The sequence below is a fragment of the Thamnophis sirtalis genome, unplaced genomic scaffold (genome assembly GCF_051295495.1).
Source record: "Thamnophis sirtalis isolate CommonGarterSnake01/CBP01778 unplaced genomic scaffold, rThaSir2_p1.2 scaffold_2, whole genome shotgun sequence".
In the NCBI taxonomy this organism is placed as follows: Eukaryota; Metazoa; Chordata; class Lepidosauria; order Squamata; family Natricidae; genus Thamnophis; species Thamnophis sirtalis.
The window spans coordinates 161,080,635-161,105,964 of NW_028261382.1; the positions used below are offsets into that span (position 1 = coordinate 161,080,635).

At 40.8% G+C, this 25,330-nt stretch overlaps 1 protein-coding gene across 1 annotated transcript; it reads right to left on the reverse strand.

Moving 5' to 3' along the window:
- Window positions 1–1,142: 1,142 nt before the first annotated feature.
- DIPK1C (divergent protein kinase domain 1C) lies at window positions 1,143–21,784 on the reverse strand. The gene is made up of 4 exons (XM_087707325.1): window positions 21,344–21,784; window positions 12,122–12,796; window positions 4,715–4,879; window positions 1,143–1,477 (listed from the first exon to the last, which is right to left on the reverse strand). Exons 1-4 carry the CDS (start codon window positions 21,530–21,532, stop codon window positions 1,223–1,225), a joined length of 1,284 nt encoding a protein of 427 aa, XP_087563451.1. The 5' UTR covers window positions 21,533–21,784; the 3' UTR covers window positions 1,143–1,222.
- Window positions 21,785–25,330: the final 3,546 nt, after the last annotated feature.

Here is a 25,330-nt window from a genome sequence, read left to right on the forward strand (position 1 = left end):
AATTATGAATAAGGAGGATCCAACTTCATCACAGGGGTTAATTTTAAAAACCACTTGAAAAAGATTTGTCAGATTTGTGCTAAAAGTTATTTCACTTATGGCCTGCAAACTGGGAAAGAATGATGATGTTGAAGAAAATAAGAAATTGGCAGGGATGTTAGAGAGAGAACGAGAACCCAGTGTTTTATCATTGGGTATTAGCACTGAGTTTTGGTCCCAACCAATGTCATGCCATCCTGTTAACCGTAAGAGACTGCAGCCATAAAAAAGTCGGTTCTGATTTAAAGCTATCCTTGGATTACAATCTAGCAAACAGTGTCAAATATATGTATTTGTCCTTCATAAATTGCTAGTTAATTCCATCAGTGTTACAGCATCACTCAAGAGAACATAACTTGCGGGTCCAGATATAACAACAATATGACGTTGCATTTATTCTCTATTCCATTTCCATCACTAAACTTGGTTAATATAAAATAATTTGACCTAATTATGAGCAACAAGAAGGCTGTAACTGATAAATTTATTTAAAAACTGCTGTTTGTTAAAATATGATCCATTATCTTTGCAAAGATCTTCATTAAACATGTTTATTAAACACCCAGCCATTTCCCCAACTATTCATTTTAGAACGAAAATTAAATTACTAAGATGTTCTATTTTTCTCCTCCCTTAAACACTTTGAAATGTAAATGATTGAGTCTTGTATTAGTTTGGCTGATATTACTGCTTTCCCTATTTCAGAAAGAATTCATAGAGCTAAACCTCAATTTAATGGCCCATTTGAGGAAAGGAGGATATATTTGTTCCTCCCAATGCCTGATAAATACAAAAGTACATCTTCACAGTGATTGGCATCACTTACATAATGACATCATTATGCAAATGACATAAAGTGTTGCATCATAAAATCAAGATAAAATTTGTGTAAATTAAAATAAACAAATTATGTGCAATAGACTTCTGTTATTTTAGGGGAGCTGTCCGGTCCACTGTATCCAAAGTCTACTGAATGTAAGTCTGTTAAATCAGGATTTCATTAATTAATTCATACATACATACATACATACATACATACATACATACATACATACATACATACACACACACACACACACACACATACATACACAAACACACACACACTCAGTTGTGGTTTTCAAAATATAGTAAAATAAAAAGTAGAAAATAATTTAATTCAGCAACAGCAATGAGAAAAAAGCTATGTTTCCTGGGTAACCATAACTGATGAATGTGCTAGACTAGATTTCTGAAGTTCTTTTTGGCTGACTTGGAGCAAGTAGTACAGCTGAGAAAGAGAATTTGCAGAATGGCTCTGGATGTTGGAAATATCCTTGATCCTTGGTTGTGCACAATCATGCACAGCCTCTTGTAACTGCAGCTGCATGGGAAAGGAAACGGCTGATCCTCCGAGGTTTAGAGTGAACCAGGGGCGAAATATTTTATCACAGATGACCTATTGAAAAAGAAGGAAAACAGAGTCTTGTACTGAAGAATCACATGAGTTGTTCAGTCGTGTTGCACTTTGCAATTTATGGATGTGTTTTTTATTTATTTGTTAAGGCTCCTATGCTGCTAAATTCCCATTGGCTCTATATGGCTCAAAGAGCTTCACAATAAGGGCTATAAAATAAAAATCTGACACATAAACACTACACAGACCATGGCAGGGCCGTTTTGTAATGAGATCTTGGCTCAGAGCAATTTTTATACAAGTGACTCACTCTGCTTGGGCAGAGAAAAATCTATGCACTGTGTGGCAAAGGAAATAACCAGCAACCAGACCTCCACCCAAGGATTTGGTTGTGGCTCCCAGCCCCATTGGTGGCCAATGTGATCAGTCTCAGGGTTTGGTTTTTTGTTTTTTGTTTTGCTTTACTGGGGACTTGAAGGTTTCATGGGCAACTTAAAGCTGTGGAGCAGTGGTGAAATGTAAAATTTTTTGCCATCGGTTGTCTGGGCGTGGCTTGCTGGGGGAGGGGTTTCATGTGAATGGGTGGGCACGGCCAACTTTTTTTAATTTTTAAAGCATTTTTTACTATCTATGCACCCGGACTGGTGGTAAAAAGTGCTTTAAAAAGTGGGGGGAAAGGTTCAGCTGTGCCGTGGGATCGTGGGAACCTTTTTTCCCCCATTTTTTAAATACCGGTTCAGGCGAATAGGTAGTAAAAAAATTCTTTAAAAAGTGGGGAGGGGAAAGGTTCCCATGATAGCACAGCACAGCTGATTGTCATGGACTTTTTTCCCCACTTTTTAAAGCATTTTTTCCTGCTGGTTCGGGTGAATAGGCAGGAAAAAAAATGCTTTAAAAAGCGGGGGCGGGGGAAGCTTCCAACAATCGCGTGACTCACAGCCGATCCACGCGATCCTCGGAAGCTTTTTTTTTTTACCACTGGTTTACAGAACCAACAACAACTGTCCCTACCGGTTTGGCCTAACCAGGCTAAACCGGGCCAAACAGGGAGGATTTCACCCCTGCTGTGGAGACTTAAGGACACTTTTTAACTCCCCATCTCCTAGACCAAAAATTTCAAAATCTGTTGGGTCCACGACCCTCAATGTTGATGTTACAATGCCCCCTGATGAGACCCAGAGACAAAAAATTATCCCCAGGCAGAAGACAACGATTGTTGTGTTTTTAACTATGTATGGTTTTTGTGTTTCTGTTACTTTGTTTGTATTTTCCCCTCCCTTTTTGAGTTGTGGGCCGCCCTGAGTCCTTTCAGGGAAAAGGGCGGCATACAAATAAAATTTACAATTACAATTACAATTACAAGAGTTCCCCAGCCAATTTTTCATTAAATAAATCAATGCAAACTCATACTCATCCCATCTGGCCCAAAAGACTGATTTGTGGCATCTAAGTAAATTGCATCGTTCTGCACTAGAGGCAGGTTATGCTTTAGGTTTTCCCTCTCTTCTGACTGCTATTAAATTTCCCCACTGTTTTATTTATCATTTATTTTAAAAGACTCATATAGCTGCCCATATTGTAATTCTAACCCTGGGTGATGCACAAAGCAGTAAAAAGAGTACTCCACCCAACCATAGGAATAAAAACTCAATAAAATTTTATTCTGCCTACTCCTCTCTTGGGTAAACACTTAATCCAACTTCAAGAATTACTCTGAGGGAAGCATAGAAATGGTTTCCAATAAAATGAATAAGAACACGATCAGATTAATATATTTGACCTTTACACTGATTGTAAAATAGGAGACAGAGAACCATTTTGACCATCAACCATTCAGAGCAATAACTCCATATGAAGTGAGTCCATTCACAGAAGAAAAATGCAGCAACCAGTTATACAATATAAGAACTGGAAGTAAGAATAAGTTATGTGATAATAAAGTCCTGTAGTTCGGGGCTCTCCAACCTTGGCAACTTTAAGACTTGTGGACTTCAACTCTCAGAGTTCCTCAGCCAGCTATGTTGGCTCTGTAAACTGAAGTCCAAAAGTCTTAAAGTGACCAAGATTGGAGACCCCTGCTCTACCTCTTTTGTATTTGAACATTATGGACATAAATTGCTGTTGTTTTACCTATGCAAATACTGTGCGTAGTCATAGTAGTACTAGCAAGCAATAGTAGCAACGGCCCATTTTTACCACATACACATAGTCTGACTCCTTATTGAGAGTGTATGTTTTACTCATTTTGGAAAAGGCTACTAACATCACTCCTGTGCAGTGGTGGAATTCAAATTTTTTTACTACCGGTTCTGTGGACATGGCTTGGTGGGTATGGCATGGCTTGGTGGGCGTGGCAGGGGAAGGTTACTGCAAAATCCCCATTTCCTCCCCACTTTAGGCGAAGGTTACTGCAAAATCCCCGTTTCCTCCTGATTAGGGAGGCAGAGAATAGAAGGGGGCAGGGCCAGTCAGAGGTGGTATTTATACTGGTTCTCTGAACTACTCAAAATTTCCACTACCTGTTCTCCAGAACTGGTCAGAAACTTCTGAATACCACCTCTGCTCCTGTGGCAAATTCTTCTTCTTCCATATTGTAATATCTGGGACAGTGTTTCTCAACCTTGGCAGCTTTAAGATATGTGGACTTCAGCTCCTAGAATTCCTCGGCCAGCATGGAATTCTGGGAGTTGAAGTCCACACATCTTAAAGCACTCAAGGTTGAGAAACACTGCTTTAGAACAACTTGCCAAGTTATATGATGTTATCGCATTATGAAATGCCTTGCTCTGTGTTTGGCATCATTCAATACCACTGGCACTGTGGTGGAGGAATGCTACACCAGATGTTGACAGTACAGATGTTATTGCAGAGTCTAGAATACTAACAGAACCTGTTAATTGTCTTCCCTAAAAAGTATGACATGATATGATATTGCATGATCTGTCTGTGACCAGTGTCTCTGGGCACATTTATAGCTGTATCTTGAAGTCATTACTTGGGACTTCAGACACCTAGTGATTGTGCTGATGTATGTGTATGTAAAGTATGACATGATATGACACTGCAAGATCTGTCTGTGGCCGGTGTCTCTGGGCTCATTTATAGCTGTATCTTGAAGTCATTACTTGGGACTTCAGACACCTAGTGATTGTGCTGATGTATGTGTATGTGCCCAAATGTCAGTCATGGATACATTCATTTTAATCAGTACAGTAATTAGGATTTTAAAGCAGAGGCACACATCCACTTGAATAACAATATTTCTACTTAGCCTCTCACTTGAAGGTTAGTGTTGGCTCTTTCTGCTCCACATTTTCCATTCTTCAGATCGCATTTGGAAAAGCAATCGAAAAAAACACAGTCTTCATCTCCTGAGCAGTTTTGTTCGAGGATGTCTCTCATCTTAGGTTCAAAAAAGGCCATGTCTACATCAATGGCAACCACCTGCAATGAGAGCAAATGCATTTAGGCTGATCTACTCTTGCGTCAAAACCCCCATGCAGTTTTAGGAATTCTGAGTTCTGAGAGAAAGCTATGCAGGATAAATTCAAGAGAAAATGAGAAAGTACACACGAGACCCGTGTTACTCACTACCTCTGAAACGCAAACTGACTACTCTATAAAAGAGTAGAGTATTACAATTCTTTAAGGACACGCTGAGCCTCTGCAGCTGGGGAGAAGCAACTGACAAATGTGCGGTAATTGACCACCTGAATTCATATACTGACAACCAAGTGCACTTGTTATCATTTTGTCAGAACTTGCTGCAAATGCCACTGAAAGGCATATCCTTCTTTTATTACATCAATGAAATAAAAGTACTTTTAGGTACTTTTGCAAAAGGACCAGCATATCCCTTCTCAGTGATAGAACTCACCTTTTCATACAGAGATCCCTGGGTACCTTTTTTTAATTGTCCCACTATTTTCCAGAACTGGATGAAACCCCAGAGGTACCGAGCATCTTATTGCAATCCACATTTTTTTAAAAAAGTATTTCTTTGTTTAATGGATACACAGTAAGCGCAAAGGTCAGAATGAGTTAAAAGTTGCTGATGAACTCTGGAGGTTTTCTCCATTCAATCAGCTTCAGTACTGAAAGAGACAAAACTTTTTAACTCCAGGGAGCCCTCGACGTATGACAATTGAGCCCAACATTTCTGTTGCTAAATGAAACATTTGTTATGTGAGTTTTGCCTCGTTTTAGCTCTTCTCTTGTTAAGTGAATCTCATTTTAGGACTTTTCTTGCCACGGTTGTTAAATGAATCACTGTGGTTGTTAAGTTTAATAACACAGTTGTTAAGTGAATTTGGCTTCCCCATTGACTTTGCTTGCCAGAAGGTCGCAAAGAAGATCACGAGATTCCTGGGACACAGCAGCTCTCATAAATACAAGATGAGTCTTTTGCCAATCATCTGAATTTTGATCACATGACCTGCAATGGTCATAAGTATGAAAAACTTGCCACTTTTTTCATTGCCACAGTAACTTTGAACCATCACTAAATGAAGTGTTGTAAATCAAGGACCACCTGTACTTGAAAGTGTTGGGCTAAGGCTCAGAATTGGAAGCTCAGTGCCCATATGGCTGCACATCTGAATCCAATAGGACTTATTTGAGGATCTGAAGGATGCAACTGGGTTGTGGACTTAATGCTAATCTATAGGACACAACCTCATTTATACAATTACTCAATTTGAATCTAGCCAGTGATGAACAATACCTTTCATGTTAGGTTCTAGACTAGAGAACTCTCAAGCTAATTTGAATTTCTTATCCTTGATCCAAAGTATCATTCTTATTCTTCACGTCTTCTTCTTAAGTCATGGTTTGATTAAACATGATTTGTTTTGTGACCTATAACAGACTAAACTATAAAACGTAATCACAGCTTCTAACGCCATGATGGTGAATCTATGGCACGGGTGCCACAGGTGGCACGTGGAGCCATTTCTGAGGGCACGTAAGGCATTGCCCTGTCAGCTCCAGTGCACATGCACGCACTGGTCAACTGATTTTGACCATGAGTTTCGGCTGTTTTTTTGCCTTCGGGAGGTTTCAGGGAAGCCTCCTGAAGCTGAAAAACAGCCCAACACGCAAACCGGAAGTTCGGGAACGGACTTCCGGTTTGTGCTTTGGGCTGTTTTTTAACCCTCTGGAGGCTTCAGGGAAGTCCATTCCTGAGCTTCCGTTTTGCATGTTGGGCTGTTTTTTTGCCCTCTAGAGGCTTCAGGGAAGTCCATTCCCGAGCTTCCATTTTGTGTGTTGCCCTCTAGAGAGCGAAAAATAGCCCAACAGGCAAAACGGAAGTTGGAAAACGGGCTGTCTCTTTTCCTGGTATTATTCACTGGCAGCACATAACCCAGGACAGCCATGTCAGTCTTTTGTTGCTCTTTTTTCCCCCCCAAAAGAGACTCGCTCATCCCTAACACCAATGAAATCATGGGTTTTAGCCATGGCAGGAGAGGTCACACAAACACTTTTATCATTTCAGAGAATCAGGGAAATACAATATTTGCAAATGACTGGCCTAGAAATTAGTTGATGAGATCATTTCACCTCTTTTGGAAGTTCCAGCAACATATTGATTCACTTTCTCCACTGATCCAGTTAAGCATGTTTTATGAATAAGGCCAAGGAGAGCTTAAAAAAAAAAAGCTACGGAGCTGACTGAGGCTGTTCCAAATATTGCTGGTTTCCCAGATTTATTTATTGCATTTCAATCATTTCCAGCCCTCCATGTGATTAAAAATAATTCCAAAGCCGATTCATATTTATTTTTAAATGACATACTCTGTGAATTTGTGCCTTTCAATGATCCATGTCAAAAAATGAAAAAGACAGACAGCAGATGAAGAAAACAGATCTAAAACTCCATCAGCCCGAGTGACAGGGTGATATTTCTGAATTTGAAACTTTCTTCTAATTTTCCTGAGCTCCAAGAGAAACTACAGATTCCCTTTCCCTTCCCTTCTTTGAAAACAGTCCTGGGTTTTTCACAGGTTGATGCAGGCACTATCAAGAACATCAGTAATTCTTGACATCGCCTCTTATGTTTGCAACTTCTTTTGAGTTTCTCTTTCATTAAGAACTTCTAATGGAAAACATTTCCGGTTCATTGCCTTTTGTTTCATATATTTATTGAAATGCAAACAAGTAAGCGGGCCACATTTAGATTGTGGTCCAAATATTAGGAGAAGGCTAAGCTATAACTCAGAAGCTTCACAGAGATTTCTTTCATGTTCAAAAAGCAATTATAGGCAGCATTTATAAAATAACCTTTCTCTCTCTCTTGGTATCATGTGCTGGCCACTTCATTAATTTCTATTAGCAAAACTGGCAGATTGGCCAGAGTCTCCTCTCAGGGCAGCGTTTGGAACAAAATTACAGGAAGTCCTCAACAAAAAACATGAATAGGAATTTGAAACACATTCTAAGGCCGACTATTTGAAATGCCAGGCAGATTGTCATTTGTTTCTCAGATTCCTCTTCCTCAGTTAAATCCCATGCATTTTCCTACTTTTTTGTTTAAAATCTGAAAATGACTAATTTTTCTCTTCCCTATCCCAAATGCCAGTATAGGGATTGTTTTTTTTTAAAAAAAAAAATCTGTTATTTCATCCTCTGCCTCAGTATCTTTTTGACACCAAGCAATTAATAACAACAGCAGCAGCAACAATAAATTGATGTGAATGACACCCACCTCCTAGTGAGTCAAAAACATTCCTGTTCTCTCTGACATTTCTATCACTTTCCATTTGGTTTAATTTTAAGAGAACGGCATTTTTGGTCTCCTGCACTATTCATTAAATGTATTTTGCAATTGCACTATAGGATTATTTTGCTTGGAATATATGCAAAGAATCATTTAATGTTTTACCTAGCACTGTAAATTGCCTGTACCCGGAGAATTCTGGTTACCAAGTGGACTTAGATATACTTTTAATACTAGTAGGAATAATAATGCTTATATTTTCTATTTAATGGAATAATTTGAGTGAGATGTGTCTTTTCACTTCTAAATGTTCAATACATTTAACAATGACAATACAAAATATGTTATTTGTGGTCTACACAAATGTGGCCTACATTATTTGCATAATGTCATTATGCAACTGAAACAGATTACCTTATTTGCATCAATTTACATGAAGATCTCAATAAACAAATAATGTTAGTACAAATGACCTTGGTACATATAGCACAAATTCAATTGTTTCATTTAGACCTCTTTGGACATAAAACCTTGTCAATTATTTCCAGGAGGTGAAATAGAGATTTTCTTCTTTGCATCTGAAGTCTGCAAAGTGGAACTCTGGTTAAGCTGAAGTTTTATTGTATTTTCTTTCTCTTCTTCCACCTTTTGCAGTCATTTTGGTCACTTACCCTTGGTACCTCTTTTCTAATATTTGCAATGAACTGTAAAGTGTGATCATTTCAAACTTTGGGGAGGACTTCATTCCTCTCTTGAAGAAAGTCACTATGCCATGTTGCATTGCAGCTGCACATGTGTTGCTTGGATAGATATGCATGATTAACAAGTGAGATGAATACCAATGTTATTGCAGCTGAGTCAGCACTGTGTGTCTATGATGTTGAGCAATGGCTAGCAGTGCCGACAGCGGCAGGAGCTAATGTCTTCCAGTCAGCTGGAAAGAGTCCTGCATGCATAAAATGGCATTCTGCAATGATTGTGCTGAATTTGAGTAAACATATAAATATAATTAATCCAGGAAAATTAATCTGTTCACCACTTAATAATTCAGACTGTCTTATGGGCTAAGAAATAAAAAATTGAATTATCCCTACGCCTTTAACTCACCTTAGCATTAGGCTTTCAAGTGTGGAATTCTATGCAACATTTTTTCCAATGGTCATTAAGAGAATTAATTTTTCTCAAAAACTGGAAGTAAACTAATAAAGGATGATATAGCTCAGGATTGAAATGAGAGGTCCTTCATGCTCTCTGAGCTTTTCTTGCAGATGTTTCTTTACCCAAACTAGGTAACATCATCAGCGCTAGTCACATCAAGCTCAGACAGCACCAAGGACCCCTTACTGGAAGTCAATGCCAGAAATTGGCAAAAAAACCATCATAAAGAGCAAACACATTACTGCGGGATGGTGAAAAAAGCCATAAAAGTGAACTGGCCAAATACCCAAAATACTGTCAAGGGAGGAGCTGCTGTATGGCCATCTTCAAAATGATCATCAGTAGCTTTTGAGGGTGTTGTAACTTCAACTAGTCATTGAGTGACCAGTCATAGATCAAGGACTACCTGGATAGGTACCTGAGCCGTGGTGGCGCAGTAGTTAGAATACAGTTTTGCAGGCTAATCGTGCTGACTGCCGATTCCCAGTAGTTTGGCAGTTCGAGTCTCACCAGGCTCAAAGTTGACTCAGCCTTCCATCCTTCTGAGGTGGGTAAAATGAGGACCCAGATTGTTGGGGGCAATAGGCTGACTCTGTAAACCGCTGTAATCACTGTGAAGCGGTATATAAGTCTAAGTGCTATTGCTATAAATAAATACCAATTCTGACAGCAGCTGTACTAGCTTTCACGCCACAAAAATAAATTCATTACTTAAAGTTGAAAACATGAGTTGAAAGCACTTTTATAGACGTTTCAGTCCTTATAAAACTAATACTGAGATGAGAACTCAGTTGAATATCTATTTCACCTTCCCCAAAAGCTCTTGATGGGTTAAATCAATAACATGCTTTCCTGCAAACTACTCAGTGTATTTCAAGACTGTCAGGAAATACAATAGAAAACAAATCTCTCCCACTCATCTCTGGCATAGGAGGGCAGTTTCCTGGTTTTGCCTCCAGGGTGGCCCTCAGCAAATACCAAACTCTACTGAATTTTCCTGCTTCCTGGTATTTCATTTACCTTTCCTGGTATGCTGGCCAAGAGAAGGAGATGTGGATTAAACATTAATGTATGAATCCTATATGGATGGATGAAAGTATGAAAGTATAGGAATGAGGCAAAGGAGATTGTATCAAGGATTACGTATTGATTGATGGAAAGTGTCAGAATGGAGATAAACTAATGGGTTTATCTCCATTCTTTTTGTATGTGTATTTGCCTGATTGTGTGTGTGAAAAAGGTAGAATGGGAAACAGCACAAGAAAAGGAAGCAATCTCAACCACTTTGCTGTTATCCACAATTAATGGAGAGGTGGCTAATATTTGTGCAAATGGATCAGTGCATGTAAAAAAATGTGTTGTTATAGAATAGATAAATGAGGAAAAAGTAGAGTCAATGCCTTCATTCACTCTTGATTTTGATTTCATCCATTTGTGGAATTAACACTAACACTATCCATCCCTACAAGGCAGGCTTCAGCCCATGTCACCTGTAGGTATGTAACAGTGATGGATTTCAAAAATTTTTAGAACCTCTTCTGTAGGTGTAGCCTGCTTTGTGGGAGTGGCTTGCCGGCCATGTGACCAGGTGGGAGTGGCTTGCCAGCCATGTGACTGGGTGGGCATGGCCAACTTGTAAAATGTGGTGAAACTCACTTAACAACGCTCTTGCTTAGCAACCAAAATGTTGGCTCAGAAACTCTGGCATTTGAAGCATGCAAGTTTTAAAACTACAACTTACAAGACCCTTGTACCCCTAACTCTTTAGAAAAAAAACCCAGGGATGTTCAAACTTGACAGCTTTAAGGTTTAGATAGGACTCTTAGAGGTGGGCAGGGCGATTGGTGAGCTAGCCAATCAATGAGCGGCAGGCAGGGCAAGCGTGGTGCGGACGGGCATGGGGAGGGAGCTGGAACCGGTTCTAAATAGCATGGTAGATTTGTGGAACCCACCCCTGGTATGTAACTATAACACACATTCCCCAATTGCCATCCAGGTTATACATTTATAATATCTTTGGAAAATGTTGCAGACTGGGATTTCTACTTCCAAGGAGATGGAATCTACAAGTGAGAATCTTCACTCTTTTTCACTTTCATAATTACATACTTCTGATGTTGGAGCTCCAAATAATTCTTATACAACCAAACCAGTATTACCTTTGCACAAGGTGATAGCTTGTGCTCGAAATACTTATGTATTTTTAAAATATAAGTAGAAACATAAAAAATGTAGGATGGGAACCCACAATCAGAAACTTTAATGACTATGTAAGGCTGAAAGTGTGTGTTTGGTGTAGTGCGGGGAAGGAGAAGGAAGCGCAAGAGAAGAATAAGTGTGGTCAGATATTCAGGTAGAAGGCAAGTCTGGTCTCTTGCCATCTGAAACAGAAGCAGATCAACATTTTTGCATAGCTTCTACTTATTCAACCTGCCATCATTATTTTTTGCAAATAGCTTATATATTCAAGAAAATTCTTGCTGACACTGTAGAACAGCACATAGAAAAAGAGGCTCTTAACAAATGCAGAATATTAGAACAGCACAAATGTAAAGGGCAGAGTTTTAAATAGCAAAATTTCATAGTCTGGTCTAATGTATTATGCTGGCAATATCTAGAAAACTGTTGCCTTGCTCTCAACAAAGAGATGAACAATTAACAAGATTTCCTTATTACCCTGATCATAATATAGGTCAAAGTCTGTGCCACACATAAATCTTCACAAAGATACCCAGTCAACCCACTGGTGTTCACAACTTTCGTTATGACAATAAACTCTATATTTAGTTATGAAAAGCTCGGTCCTAACTTACCGTCAGATCATTCCGGATGGCAAAATTTTCTGGCTTAATATCACAGAGATGAAGAGGATAAGAAAAGTCGTTGTCAAAATGATTGACCATATCCAAGAAGCTGATTGCAATTTGGATTATGGCTTTGGCCTTGTGTTTAATCCCAGATAGGGAAGCACCAACAGCATCTTCCACGGAGAAAAGGGTGCTGTGCCAGGCGTGTCCAGCTGTCAGATATTCCACCGCATAAAAGTGGCCACAAGAACCGATCACCCTTAGAACGTGTTTACTGATGTCCTGCAAAACACTAAAATAAATGTACTCTTCCTGTTGGAGTAAAGACCATAAACTAGCCAGCTGTGCTTTCCAATGTGGGCCTCTTTTCTTCCACAAAGGTCCCACAGTTTTATTAGGAAGTTCCAAACCCAAGGTGTTCTTGACTTCCAAAGCAACCATCAGAAGCAGCTCTGTTTCCGGAATTCCCTGTGATTCCATTTCTTCCAAAAATCCCAGACCACGGTAGCTAGAGAATATTTCGTTTTTTGATTTTAGGATCACAGGGTGGCCTCTCCAGTCAGCTTGGATGACCTTCTTCCCCTGGTCATAATAAAGGCAGCGTTTATAGGTCAAAGTCTGGGCCACACATAAATCTTCACAAAGATCCCCAGTCAACATGCCCGTCCCGTAGTCAAAACACTGCAGAAAAATGGAAGGAAACAATCAACGAAAGGCTAATGATAGGAAAGTAAAAACTTCCAAGTACTTTGAAAACCATTGATTCTTATCTTGAAAGTATATTTTTCATCCTATAGGAAGCAAAAATGCAAACAAGGTGATGGGACCAAATGATGCATTTTTTTAACCCTTTCTGTTTGCCTCTCCTGAAAAATTGGCTGAGCAATAAGAAAGAAAACTATGAAATAACTATAAAGGAAATAAGCATAGAAAGCTATGGTTGCCTCATTTAAGGCTAGTGCTGTGATAACAAGCTTTGCCCACAGTAAATAATAAGTTGTTTCTCATGGTAAATTATAACCAGAGGTGGTATTCTACCAGATTGGACCAGTTCGCCCGAACCGGTAGCAGAAATTGCTTATGCGCCTGCCCACCCACCTGGCTCTATTTCGTCCTAGTTAGGGACGTTTTTTAGCAAAGCACATGCGCAGAAGGCCAAATGCATGCATGGATGGGGTATATGCGAGCAAAGTTAGTGTGTGCACACACACACATTTGCAAACCATAAGGAAGGTAAATGCAAACCACCCGATTATAATAACCGTGTCCGTTTTATAGTAAATCATAACTTTAGTTGCTTCTCTGTCCCATGGTGAAAGACCAGCTCTAGACCTCTGTAGCTTAGAGCTGCCCTCTTAGCTAATCACCATGTAATTAAGAGTTCAAATCCCATAGGGGGAATAAACTAAAAACAACCTCTTCAGAAACATATTTTCATCATATTTAAAATTGTTAAAATGTATCCCTTTTGGGTACGTGATGTTGAAAACCAGTGATATAATATATAAATATGTAAGACATGAATGAAAATATGGGCAAGATATCGCCTTCTAGATATTGTTGAATCACCATTAACTCCAAAGAGGTATGTTGCAATCCAACATTCTTCTATCCAGAACAGTGGATGCTGGTTACCTAATATTGTGCGAAGATGCCCAGTGGGATGAAGCTGAAGTCATAAAAGTCAGGGAACACGACTCTAATTATTTCATTACATTCAATACAAATTTCACATGATAAAAAGTGAGTGTGAACTACCATTAGTGTTTGTTCCATATAAAACACAGCATTCGATCTATTATATGTTACAAATCCCAATAAATGCAGAAACCAATGATTAAAAAAAAGATTAGATCACAGCACCAGCCTCTTTCTTTACTGCGTTATTAAGCTAACTTCACATCCCTGAACAAAAGGAATGGAAGCTGAATATATTTGTGTGGTTTATATATTCCATAATTTATGACTGCAAAGTTTAAAAGGAGATTAAAAGTCTGTAGTTATGTGGTCATTTCAAATGCATGGAAGAAACAAAGAGGATTTCCCCTGCCGGTCCCTTCTTCCACTCATAATTGTTTCCATCCTTTCATTTCTAAACAGGCATAGGTAGCCTGTATAACCACATCCATTCAGTCCTTCAAGAAAATGCAGCTGCAAAAGTTTATTCTGGGCACAACTCTGAAGGAGACACTAGTTCGTGTGGATTAGAAGATGCCAAAAACTAAACAGTCAGACAGCGACCTTAAACCAACTTCCTCCCTGTTTTACTCTGGCCTTCCTTTTTTACTTTCAGTCAACATTTCAGAAGGAGCATCAGGCTTTTGTATACATTTCTAGAATATTTTCTATATCAGTGTTTTTCAACCTTTTTTGTGCAAAGGCACACTTTTTTCATGAAAAAAATCACGAGGCACACCACCATTAGAAAATGTTAAAAAAATTTAACTCTGTGCCTATATTGATTATATATAAAGTAATTTTCCCACGGCACACCTTACACTATGTCACGGCACACTAGTGTGCCGCGGCACAGTGGTTGAAAAACACTGTTCTATATAACCCTTCCCAGACCTTTTCAAACTTCTTCAGCCCATTTACAGATGGAACTATCTGTAAATGGGCTGTAAACTATCTGAAAATACACTACTTAAGTGTATTTTCTGAAGTATGCAAATTGGAAGACATGACCCCAGATTATTCCAAGAACAAATCCACATACCTCACCACTCTCTAGAGTCAAAGAGGTTGAAAGGTCTGGAAACCCTGTAACCAGATCCAAAGGTTGTGAATAATGTAGCACACATAGAGTTTTTTTTTAAATGGCTTAGTAAAGCGTAATGCAATAAAGGAACATAATGTACATAGTAAAACACTTCAAAAGGAAACTTTTTATAACATCTAAAGTTTAAATGTTTCATATTTACATCTGAATCAAGTTTTCTTTTTTTGCACACAAGCATTCTAAAATTGTATCTATATAATAATCTTGATTTTGCATGAAGATATACATTCATGCAAGTACCGTATTTTTAGGAATATAAGACGCACCAGAGTATAAGATTTTGAAGGGGGAAATTAAGAAAAAATGTAGGTAGATAGAGGGATAGAGAGGGAGAGAGAAATACAATAGGAAGGTAGTGAGAGAGAGAGAGAGAGTAGTTAGATAGATAGGTAGATAGATAAAGGGGGGGGGGAGAGAGAGAGAGAGAGAGAGAGAGAGAGAGAAATAGAGAGAGATATATATGTGTTTACTTGAAGTAAGTCAAAAGTTAATTAATAGAAGATTATAAAACAACTTTTTCAACTTTGGGGGAAGGTGAGTTCCAGAGATGGTATTCAGCAGGTTCTGACCAGTTCTGGAGAACCGTTAGCAGAAATTTTGAGTAGTTTGGAGAACCGATAAATACCACCTCTGACTGGCCCTGCCTCCCAAGTCCCAGTTGATCAGGAGGAAATGGGGATTTTGCAGTAACCTTCCCCTGGAGTGGGGAGGGAATGGAGATTTTACAGTATCCTTCCCCTGCCATGCCCACCAAGCCATACCACGCTTACCAAGCCATGTCAACAGAACCGGTACTAAACATTTTTGAATCCCACCACTAGTGAGATCCACGATTCTTAATCCAAACGCATCTATTAAAACAACACAATAGTTTTTTCTCAGATATTAAAGATAAGTAACAAACAAATGCAATAACTTTAAATGACTACTTCAAATTACAAGCAGTTAAAATCAGCAAACCTTTTCAGGGATTAATCAGAAATTGCTAAAATTATAATGTTCGCTTATAAGACAATTTGGTTTCTTCAAGGGCAATAAAACCACTGGCTTAAACCCAAGCAGAGTACCATCTTAACTGGCTTGTGGATAAGCATAAATAACTTTTATCCTTCAGAAATCAGTAAGAGGCAGGCTCAAGGATGAAGGCAAAATGCAATTCTCAAATCAGGCCCAAATGGCTCCAAATCCTTTGGGGATAATAATGTAGCTCTGTGGGAAATGGCAAATATCCCATACAGTATCTCAGAACTTTCAAAATTTCCCATCTGCCTGTCAGAAGAAAAATATGGAGTATTGTTGCCAATAGAAAAAGGTATTTATAACTCAGGGTTGAACTGGGGGTCCTTGGTGCTCTAGATTGTTTTCTTGTAAATGTTTCAATACTCAACTAGGTAACATCATCAATATTGTTCCATTTCCACAAAATCGGCAAAGCTGCTGCCACAGCATCCTATTTGCTGTTGTTTGTTATGTATCACACAAGGGACATTTGTAGTCATCAATTGGTAGTTACCATAACAGAATTATATCTCTTAAAGTTACTTTTCCATTTGATGAAGAAAACAAGAAACAAAGCTACTTGACTTTACACCTTAACACTCTTAAAATTAGATAAATAGAAATAGCACTTAGACTTATATACCACTTCACAGTACTTTACAGCCCTCTGTAAGTGGTTTACAGAAATCAGCATATTGCCCCCAACAATCTGGCTCCTCATTTTACCCACCTAAATACAACCTCAGATGAACAACAACACATCACCTTAACGTAATTTTATTTTCAGGGAATGTGTAATGGAACAATTGTGAAACATAGCAGATAACATTTTACTTATAAAAATGTTTACATTGGCAAAGGTCCATGGCCTGGTTACTTGAGGGACCACCCATCTCCCATAACATCTGCCTAGCCAATTTGGTCCATGGCACACTCCAAGTTCCTTTGATTAAATAATGTAATTTCTCACGATCCCCAAAGTGCACCTTCTTCTTAGCAATGAGTACCTCTGGAAAGAGGTTTCCTACAGATCTAGATGACAATCCCACCCCCAACTCTACTGTTGTTTAAAGATCTGTGAAGATCTGGCTCTTCACCCAGACTTCTGATGAGGGGGAGTGAGCCCCTCCCTCATCTGGACCATCATGCTTTCAATCTTTTATTAATTTTATTGTAATTTCTTTGATTGTTGTGAGTTATCCAGAGTCATTGAGAGTCAGGTGGCATACGAGTGTAATAAATTATGGGTATAACCGATCCAGCAAATTCAATTTAACATTCATTTTAACATCCTGTTTAGGAACAAAATAATTCACTGTGGAGAGAAACAGAAATAATGAAATAACTTTGACTTTATCACTATGTTGCCGTATATTATATCATGATGTATTATAGATAATACAGAACAATCTTGCTTCTTTTATCACAACACAGAAATGGAACCCATTCCTTCTCCACAGTTGCCAAATTACTCTATTGCCACAAATCAGATACATCTCCTGAAATAGATTACAGTTCAAAAAAGGAAAATAAGTGCACTGAAAGCCATCCTTTTATCTACATCTTGTCTGTTTGAGTAAGTTTTATCAGTGAGATGCATCAGCTGAGTATTCTGACTTGTTTAATTGACACTAAGGGTTGCCTAGAGCAGGGGTCTCCAACCTTAGCAACGTTAAACCTGGTGGACTTCAACTCGCAGAATTCCTTTGCTAGCTGGGGAATTCTGGGAGTTGAAGTCCACCAGGATTAAAGTTGCCAAGGTTGGAGACCCCTGGCCTAGAAGGCTAAAAAAGCCATCGTACAGGCAAAGGCTTTTCAGTCCTTAATCAGCAGCCTGACTCCTTTCCTTCCTCTCCCCTTTTCCTTTCAAAATCCAGGCAAAACTTCATCAGCATGGACTACAGTCCTTGTCTCTTTTCATGGCAATATATTCACAAGCCTCCTATTCAGAGCATCAAGCTTTCGGGAGTTCTTAGCCAGCCTCTGCTCAAAAGATTTATTCCTGATCGTATTTGGGTCACCATTTAGCATTGTGAAAAAGTAATCAGTTGCATTTGGCAGACTGGAGTGGAGGGGAAGGACCTGCATACCATAAAGCAGAGAAAGCAGACAGTAGAGAGCCATTTATTGGAACCTGTTGTATTTTTTTTTTTAATATTAAGTAGCACATGCCTTCTTTCTGGCAACACAAGTCTGACTTTTTAAAAAACAAAAGCAGTGAAAAGGGGTTCAACTCTTTCACTGGCTACAGGGCAGTGGTGGGTTGCAGGTGGTGCGCCCCGGTATGGTGCCTGCCCGGAGTTACCGGGTACCATTCCGGTATGGTGCTCCGGAGGGCCCACTTGCCCAAGCTCCTTATCTGTATTTGAGCTCTTTGGCGCTTCCTCGCACGGAGCACACAGCAGCTGAGCAACACTCCACCAATCAGTGGGAGTGTCGCGGAGGCTTGCGAAGGCATCGCAAGAGGTAAGGATGCATGCACGCACCGGGCACGTTCATGTGGTGGACGCTGAACCCCGTTGTACTGTACCGGTTGCACGGGGATCCGGAATCCACCACTGCTACAAGGATGAGCTCAAAGTAGTGAGAGAGCCACTGCACAAGGTTTGGATTTTTAAACAATTAAATGATTAAAGGTAGCAGCACTCGATAATGTAATTATGGTTGTAAGTTGTGGCAGTCGTTAAGCAGGTCATCACATGACTGCACCCGATTTTACAGCCTTTATCGTGACTGTCATTAAGCGAATGCCATGGTCCATTAAAGAATGTTGCAGTCATTAAGCGAACACAGTGGTTGTTAAACAAATCCATTATATGCAATGGACGGTTTTGCTGGAAACCAGAAATAAATGCTGGAAACTAGCAAAAAATGGTGAAAATTATGGTCATGTCACCATGAGATGCTTCACACAGCCATAAATGCAAGCCAGTTACCAAGCACACACAATGCGATCATGTGACCATGAAAATGTGTAGCCATCACAATAACTTTGTAATCAGTTAATCAGTTCATTTTTGGAGGATTGTCATAACTGAACAGTCACTACATAACCAATTGTTAAATGAGGACTACCTATCTTATTGACCTATTATCAATATTTTATCTCATTATCAAATATATAGGCTCCCTCTAACCCAGCTCTCAATATGATTTACAAAATGTCTATTCTCCAACAGAACAAAAACAAAACACATTTTGAATTGAAGAGAAGAATAAAGAAAAGAACGCGAAAAAGAAATAAAGCAGAAGAAATAGGCAAAAGAAAAAATAGTAAGAAAGAAGTAGCTTCCAATCTTCTTAGCAGCAGTTACATTTATATTTTGCCCTCTAAGGTTACATCATAATTTCCTTGTTTCCATAAGCAACCCTTAAGCAAAAAGTCCATAAGGGAGTCTCCGATCACTAATAATGCAGTTGCTTTTAACATAATTTTTATTAAAACTTTTGAACACGAAGATAAAAAACTAAGGCAAACTAATATAAAATAAGGGGGAAAAAGAAAAATAAAGCAAAGAGAAAGCAGAAAGTGCAAGAAAAGATATATATGCCCCAATATGGGAGGAAGTTCACTACTTCCATTCTCTGTTCATCGACTCATCACAAGAGACCATCCAGACAGAAACCCAATATTTTTACTGTTGCCTTTTGTTACATTTGTGTTGTATTTATTTATTTATTTATTTATTAGCACAAATATTTTATTTATTTATTTATCAGCACAAATACAACGCACACACACACACACACACATATATATATAAACATCCAATATTTTACACATCAGTTGTAAGTACAAATATATTTTAAGCTCTTTCTCTAAAGTTAATTTGTATAGCTTTTCTTTCTATAATCTACCCTATCTAATCATATGTCTAATCATAAGAACCATAGAACACAAGTTTACTTTTTCATTTTTACGCAAATGGCTTCAATCCTTCTCTAAACAAACAAGTTAATTTTGCCATCCCTGATAGTTCTGTCATCTTCATTTCTCTTGCAATGCTGATGAATATACATTTCTGCCCATAACCTTTCTTAACTGTAGAATTAACACCCTACCTCTTAGAGTTAATAGCTCTGGGTTGGAGTTTTCCATGGAGAAAATCCACACGAACCCCACCCCATTCTTGTCATGCTGCATACCTTATCCTATTCAGATATCCTTTAATTTAATTTAATTTAATTTAAAATTAAATTAAATTAAAAAAAATATCCTAAATATCCTTATCCAAGAACAGTTATTTAGACCCAGGTGTCCAACCGTGGCAACTTTAAGACTTGTGGACTTTAGCTCCCAGAATTCCCCAGCCAGATGTGTGAACTTCAACTCCCAAAATGTCCAGCCAAGATGGGGAATTCTGGGAGCTGAAGTCCACAAGTCTTAAAGTTGTCAAGATTGGGCACCCATCATTTACACTATGCAGTAGCACTGAATTAATGCAATATGTGCCATTTATTTAATGCATTATCATTTTTGTCATGTCTAATTCTCATGGAAGGACATATGACTGTCAAGCCATTTCGCTATTTCAATTTCACATCAATCTAGTAAAGTGCTCTGAATTAAGGATGGCTATGGAGTGAATGAACTGAAGGATCGGTGGTGCTTCTGAGCTTGCTTTATTTCTTGCAGACATTTCATTATCCAAACTAGGTAACATCATCAGTGCTAATAAGGAGTGTAGTTTGCTGTCAATTTATATACTGTCAGTGTTGGTGGCCATGAGAATATAAACTCACAGCAAACTACACTCCTTGCGAGCATTGATGATGCTACCTAGTTTGGATAATGAAACAGCTGCAAGAAAATAAGCAAGCTCAGAGAACCCCCAAGGACTCCACATATCAAACCTGAGCTACAAAAATTCTCCTTTATTAGTGAATGAACTGCATGGTGGAATGGAAACTTCAGTCCAGACTTTCCCAGTTATATTTCAGCCTTTACCAGCTTGAAACTCAGAGGTCATCTAGTCCAACCCCGTGCTCAAGCAGAACACCCTTACAGAACAACAGTTGGAAGAGGCCTTGGTGGTCATCTAGTCCAACCCCGTGCTTAAGGAGGAGACCTTGTTCCATGCCAGACAAAGGCTGTCCAATCCTCCAGTGTTGGAGCAACCCACAACTTCTGGAGGCCAGTCGTTGGGGTTTCCCCTTATTTAACAACCTCAGTGTTACTGCCTCAGAAAATGATTCTCCCACCTGGTGAGTAATTTCTCACCGAACTCGGGGGCGGGGTGGGGGGGGGGAGAGAGAAGGGAAGGACCCACTGCCAATGCAAGTCGCTGGGGGATGATCTTTAAGGCACATCTCGGTGGCCCTGAACCACTGGAGAACAGCTGGTTCTAGGCGGCGTCCTTTGCCAGGACAGCCCTTAAAGGTCACTGGCCCCATTTGGTGGCCAGCTCCCAGGTCCTGCACCCGCCACTCCCACTGCTGCCACCTACCAGCTTGGCCAGGATCCGGCGACTCTGCTCGTCCGTGCACCGGCCGGAGAAGACGCCCCCGTGCGCCAAGAAGAAGAAGGCGAAGAGGCCGCCCCCTACCGCCCAGCACGCTCCCCAGAAGAGGCACTGCGCGGCGGGGCGGCGGCGGCAGCCCAGCCTGGCTCTCAGCAACCGCTTCAACGCGGGCATCCTTCGCACCGACGACAGTTGCCCGAGCTTCTCGCTTTAACCCGCGCCTCGGCACCGGCAGCAGCAGCCAGCATCCATCAGCCCACCTCGGTCGGATTCCCAGCCGCTTGTGAAGGCGCCTCCCGGATCACTCGGAGCAAAAGGCGAAAGTCTGCAGTTCGGCTGCCTGCAAACCGACGTCCCCAAAGGGGCGAGAGCCGGAGCCGCGGACGGCGGACGCTCGCACATTTCCCGGGCGAACGCCCGTCCGCAAGGTTCCACTCCCTGCGGCTCCAGTCGCCCACGGCGCGCAGTGCCGGCGAGCCGCCGCGGTGGGGACCTGGGGGGGCTCGAGGAAAGCGCAGCCTTTTTCTCCAGCCCCAACCACGTCGTGCCTCCGCCGCCGCCTCCTTTTGTCTGCTGCGGCTCTCGGATAGTTTTTCTCCGGCGGCTCCTCTCGCCCGACAAAGTTTTCACGTGCCGGGGAAGATTGCTGGGGGAGGGGGGAGAGAGAAGGAAGGCAGATCTGCCTCTGGGAATTCAGACCGACTGAGCGCCACCTTTAAAGAGACGCTTCCGACCTGCGCGTCCGGTAGGGCGGACGGCTTCTCTTTGAATTAGCGGCCAAATGTGCCTTGGTTTCGTTAAACAGACATCCCGATGTGTATCTGAAAGAAACGGGATCACTTCTCTGCCTTTTGTATTGCGAGTTGACGTTCTTCTCGCTGGATCCTATATCAATGTAAAGCAGGGGTCCACAAACTTGGCGACTTTAAGACTTGTGGACTTCAACTCCCAGAATTCTCCAGCCAGCTATGCGGACAATGGGTTAAATGATCCTGAAATGGCTAAATCCTGAATTCTTGTGGTGTCTTTTCTGTCATAACTTGCAAATGGCAAACTGAACAAGTGGTTGCCAAGTAAGGACTGTGTATTTTAGTGTAGATACTACCTGTAAGGACTCTCTTAGTGCACCTACACAAACATGTAATTTTTCCTCACCAACCTGAAATAATCCAAAGCAAGATGAAGGACTTGTCACTGAAGATCACAGACTATAATTAGACCATGCCGGTCTAATGTGAGCTGGTAGAAATATCCCACTTCCCAGTCTATGACTCAGAGAAAGTAATTGGCTGAAAGTCATTCAGGCCAGTTTCCAGTAGTGGCTTCCAGTCCAGCACCTTAACCACTATACCACACTGCCTCTGTTCCTTAGCCTCAGTTTCACAGGCTTGCTTTTAAGGATCCCGGCCTAGCTTGTCAATGCATTCTCCTTCAAAGCAGTTCCTGCACATTAGTTGACCAATATAATGAATAAACAAATGGACTGATCACCCCTCAGTGAAGAAAAGTCCTGACATGTGCCTTGTCTGTCAGACATATATTATGGGAACAGCCTTGAGAGACCGCCTTATGCCAATCACCTCCCAAAGACCTATTAGATCCCACAGATTAGGCCTCTCCGAATTCCATCCGCCGGCCAATGCCGATTGTCGACCACCCGGAGGAGGGCCTTCTCTGTGGCTGCTCCGGCCCTCTGGAACGATCTCCCCATGGAGATCCGGACCCTCACCACCCTTCAGGCTTTCCGCAAAGCCGTCAAGACCTGGCTGTTCCAACAGGCCTGGGGCTGATGAGTTCCCATCCCCACTCGAACTGTGTGGCTGTTGACTGCTTTTAAATTGTTTCTGTATTTTGTTTGCTTGCCTTTTGCTTTTTTCTGTATTATTCCCTTCCCTTTTGGTTTGTTAGCCGCCCCTTCGGGAATAGGGCGGCATACAAGTGTAATAAACCTTGAAACCTTGAACCTTCCCCTTCGTGGTGTTTGGCTAGAGGTGTTCCCAAACTTGGCAACTTTAACTCCCAGAATTCTCCAGACAGCATGCCCAATGCCTGGCTGGAGTTGCCAAGGTTGGACACCTCTGCTTTAGATGTTGCTTCTTCCATTGATATGGCCGGGAGCTGTTGTTCCCATTGCTCTGAAAAAAAGTCATGTATTCCTAAAACTGGCTTCATAATAAAAACCCCTAGAGTAGCCTCACTTGTCTGTATCTTTTGGGAGGGAGTAGGGGAGACTATCTTGAGCTACCGCAGCTTTCTTATTTGAGTCATATGATTTGGGAAATTCAAATAAATAACTAATAAGTTTAATAATTGATTACTCTTGCATATATCTGCTTTTAGTTTCCTTTCAAAAGTGCGCTACCCAGCCCTTAAGAAATGCCCCATTTGATAAAAACATAGCATATATTGAAATGATCTTCACCAAAACAGCCACAAAATTACTAGAACTTATTTGAATACACTTAGAATAATGCAACTAGAAAATTAGATGCATGACAAATGAGTTAAATTGGTTCTTTTTCAGACAATAGCTGTTACTACTACAGGTAGAATGCTAGCTTGGTGTAGTGGTTAAAACAACAGATAGAAACTTGGAGACCGTGAGCTGTAGTCTCCCCTTCGGACAGTGTTTCTCAACCTTGGCAACTTGAAGATGTCTGGACTTCAACTCCCAGAATTCCCCAGCCAGCGAATGCTGGCTGGGGAATTCTGGGAGTTGAAGTCCAGACATCTTCAAGTTGCCAAGGTTGAGAAATACTGCCTTAGGAACAAAGTTAGCAGGATGATTTTGGGCCAGTCACTCTCTCAGCTCTAGGAATAAGGTTGGCAACAGTAAAGAACTTCTGCAATCTTGCCAAGAAAATTTGAAGGTGCGTACCAGAGGTGGGTTGCTCCTGGTTCGGCCGAACCAGTAGTGGAATTCTGGCCTGGGTTGCAGAACCAGAAGCAACCCAGGCCTGCCAAGCCCTGGAACCAATTCCCTCACTGCCGCTGGGACACCGCCATTTTGGTTTTTAGTGACTGTGCGTGCACAGTTCACTGTAAATTGTTCTGCGCATGAGCGAAGAACAATTTATATTGAATAGCCCATGTGCGTACAGCGCGCATCTGGCATGCATACGGGTTGCGAAGCAGTAGTAAAACTGGCAGCAACCCACCCCTGGTGCGTACACGGACATACACATATACACTATAATATTTAGTATAATAGCTACTTGTATAAGATCATCTGGGGGCCACATTGGGGGCGTAGATTGCCCACCCTAATATCTGGAGTCACTTTTTCCCATTTTCACAGTATGCCTCTGTGAGTCTTCTTTTTTTTTTAACCACTTCTCGTTATGAGCTCACTAATTTTACTTTTCTGTTATCTGGTGTTCATCAGGATTCCCACAGCCCAAATACAGTCCAGATAGTCCTCAACCTAGGACCCAAAACTGAACCCAAAATGTCCATTGCTAAGCAAGACAGTCAAGTAAATTTTGCCCCATTTTATGATCTTTCTTGCCACCATTAAGTGAAAGTGTTAAGTTAGTAACACAGCTGTTCATCGGCTTCCCCACTGACTTTGCTCCTCAGAGGCTCGCCAAAGGGGACCTGGATACTGCAACCATCCTAAATACATGTCAGTTGCCAAGAATCTGAATTTTGATCATGTGACCATGGGGATGTTATAATGGCCGTAAGTATGAAAAATGGTCATAAGTCCCTTGGCATCTTCAAGTTGCCAAGGTTGAGAAACACTGCCTTAGGAACAAAGTTAGCAGGATGACTTTGGGCCAGTCACTCTCTCAGCTCTAGGAATAAGGTTGGCAACAGTAAAGAACTTCTGCAATCTTGCCAAGAAAATTCGAAGGTGCGTACCAGAGGTGGGTTGCTCCTGGTTCGGCCGAACCAGTAGTGTAATTCAGGCCTGGGTTGCAGAACCAGAGGCAACCCAGGCCTGCCACGCCCTGGAACCACATCCCTCAC

Coding starts and splice junctions, on each gene's coding strand:
- DIPK1C (XM_087707325.1), bottom strand. CDS start 21,532: ATGCCCGCGTTGAAGCGGTTGCTGAGAGCCAGGCTGGGCTGCCGCCGC. Junction 12,797..21,343: donor GCCGGATCCTGGCCAAGCTG/GTAGGTGGCAGC, acceptor ATTTTTCTGCAG/TGTTTTGACTACGGGACGGG. Junction 4,880..12,121: donor CCATCCGGAATGATCTGACG/GTAAGTTAGGAC, acceptor CTCTCATTGCAG/GTGGTTGCCATTGATGTAGA.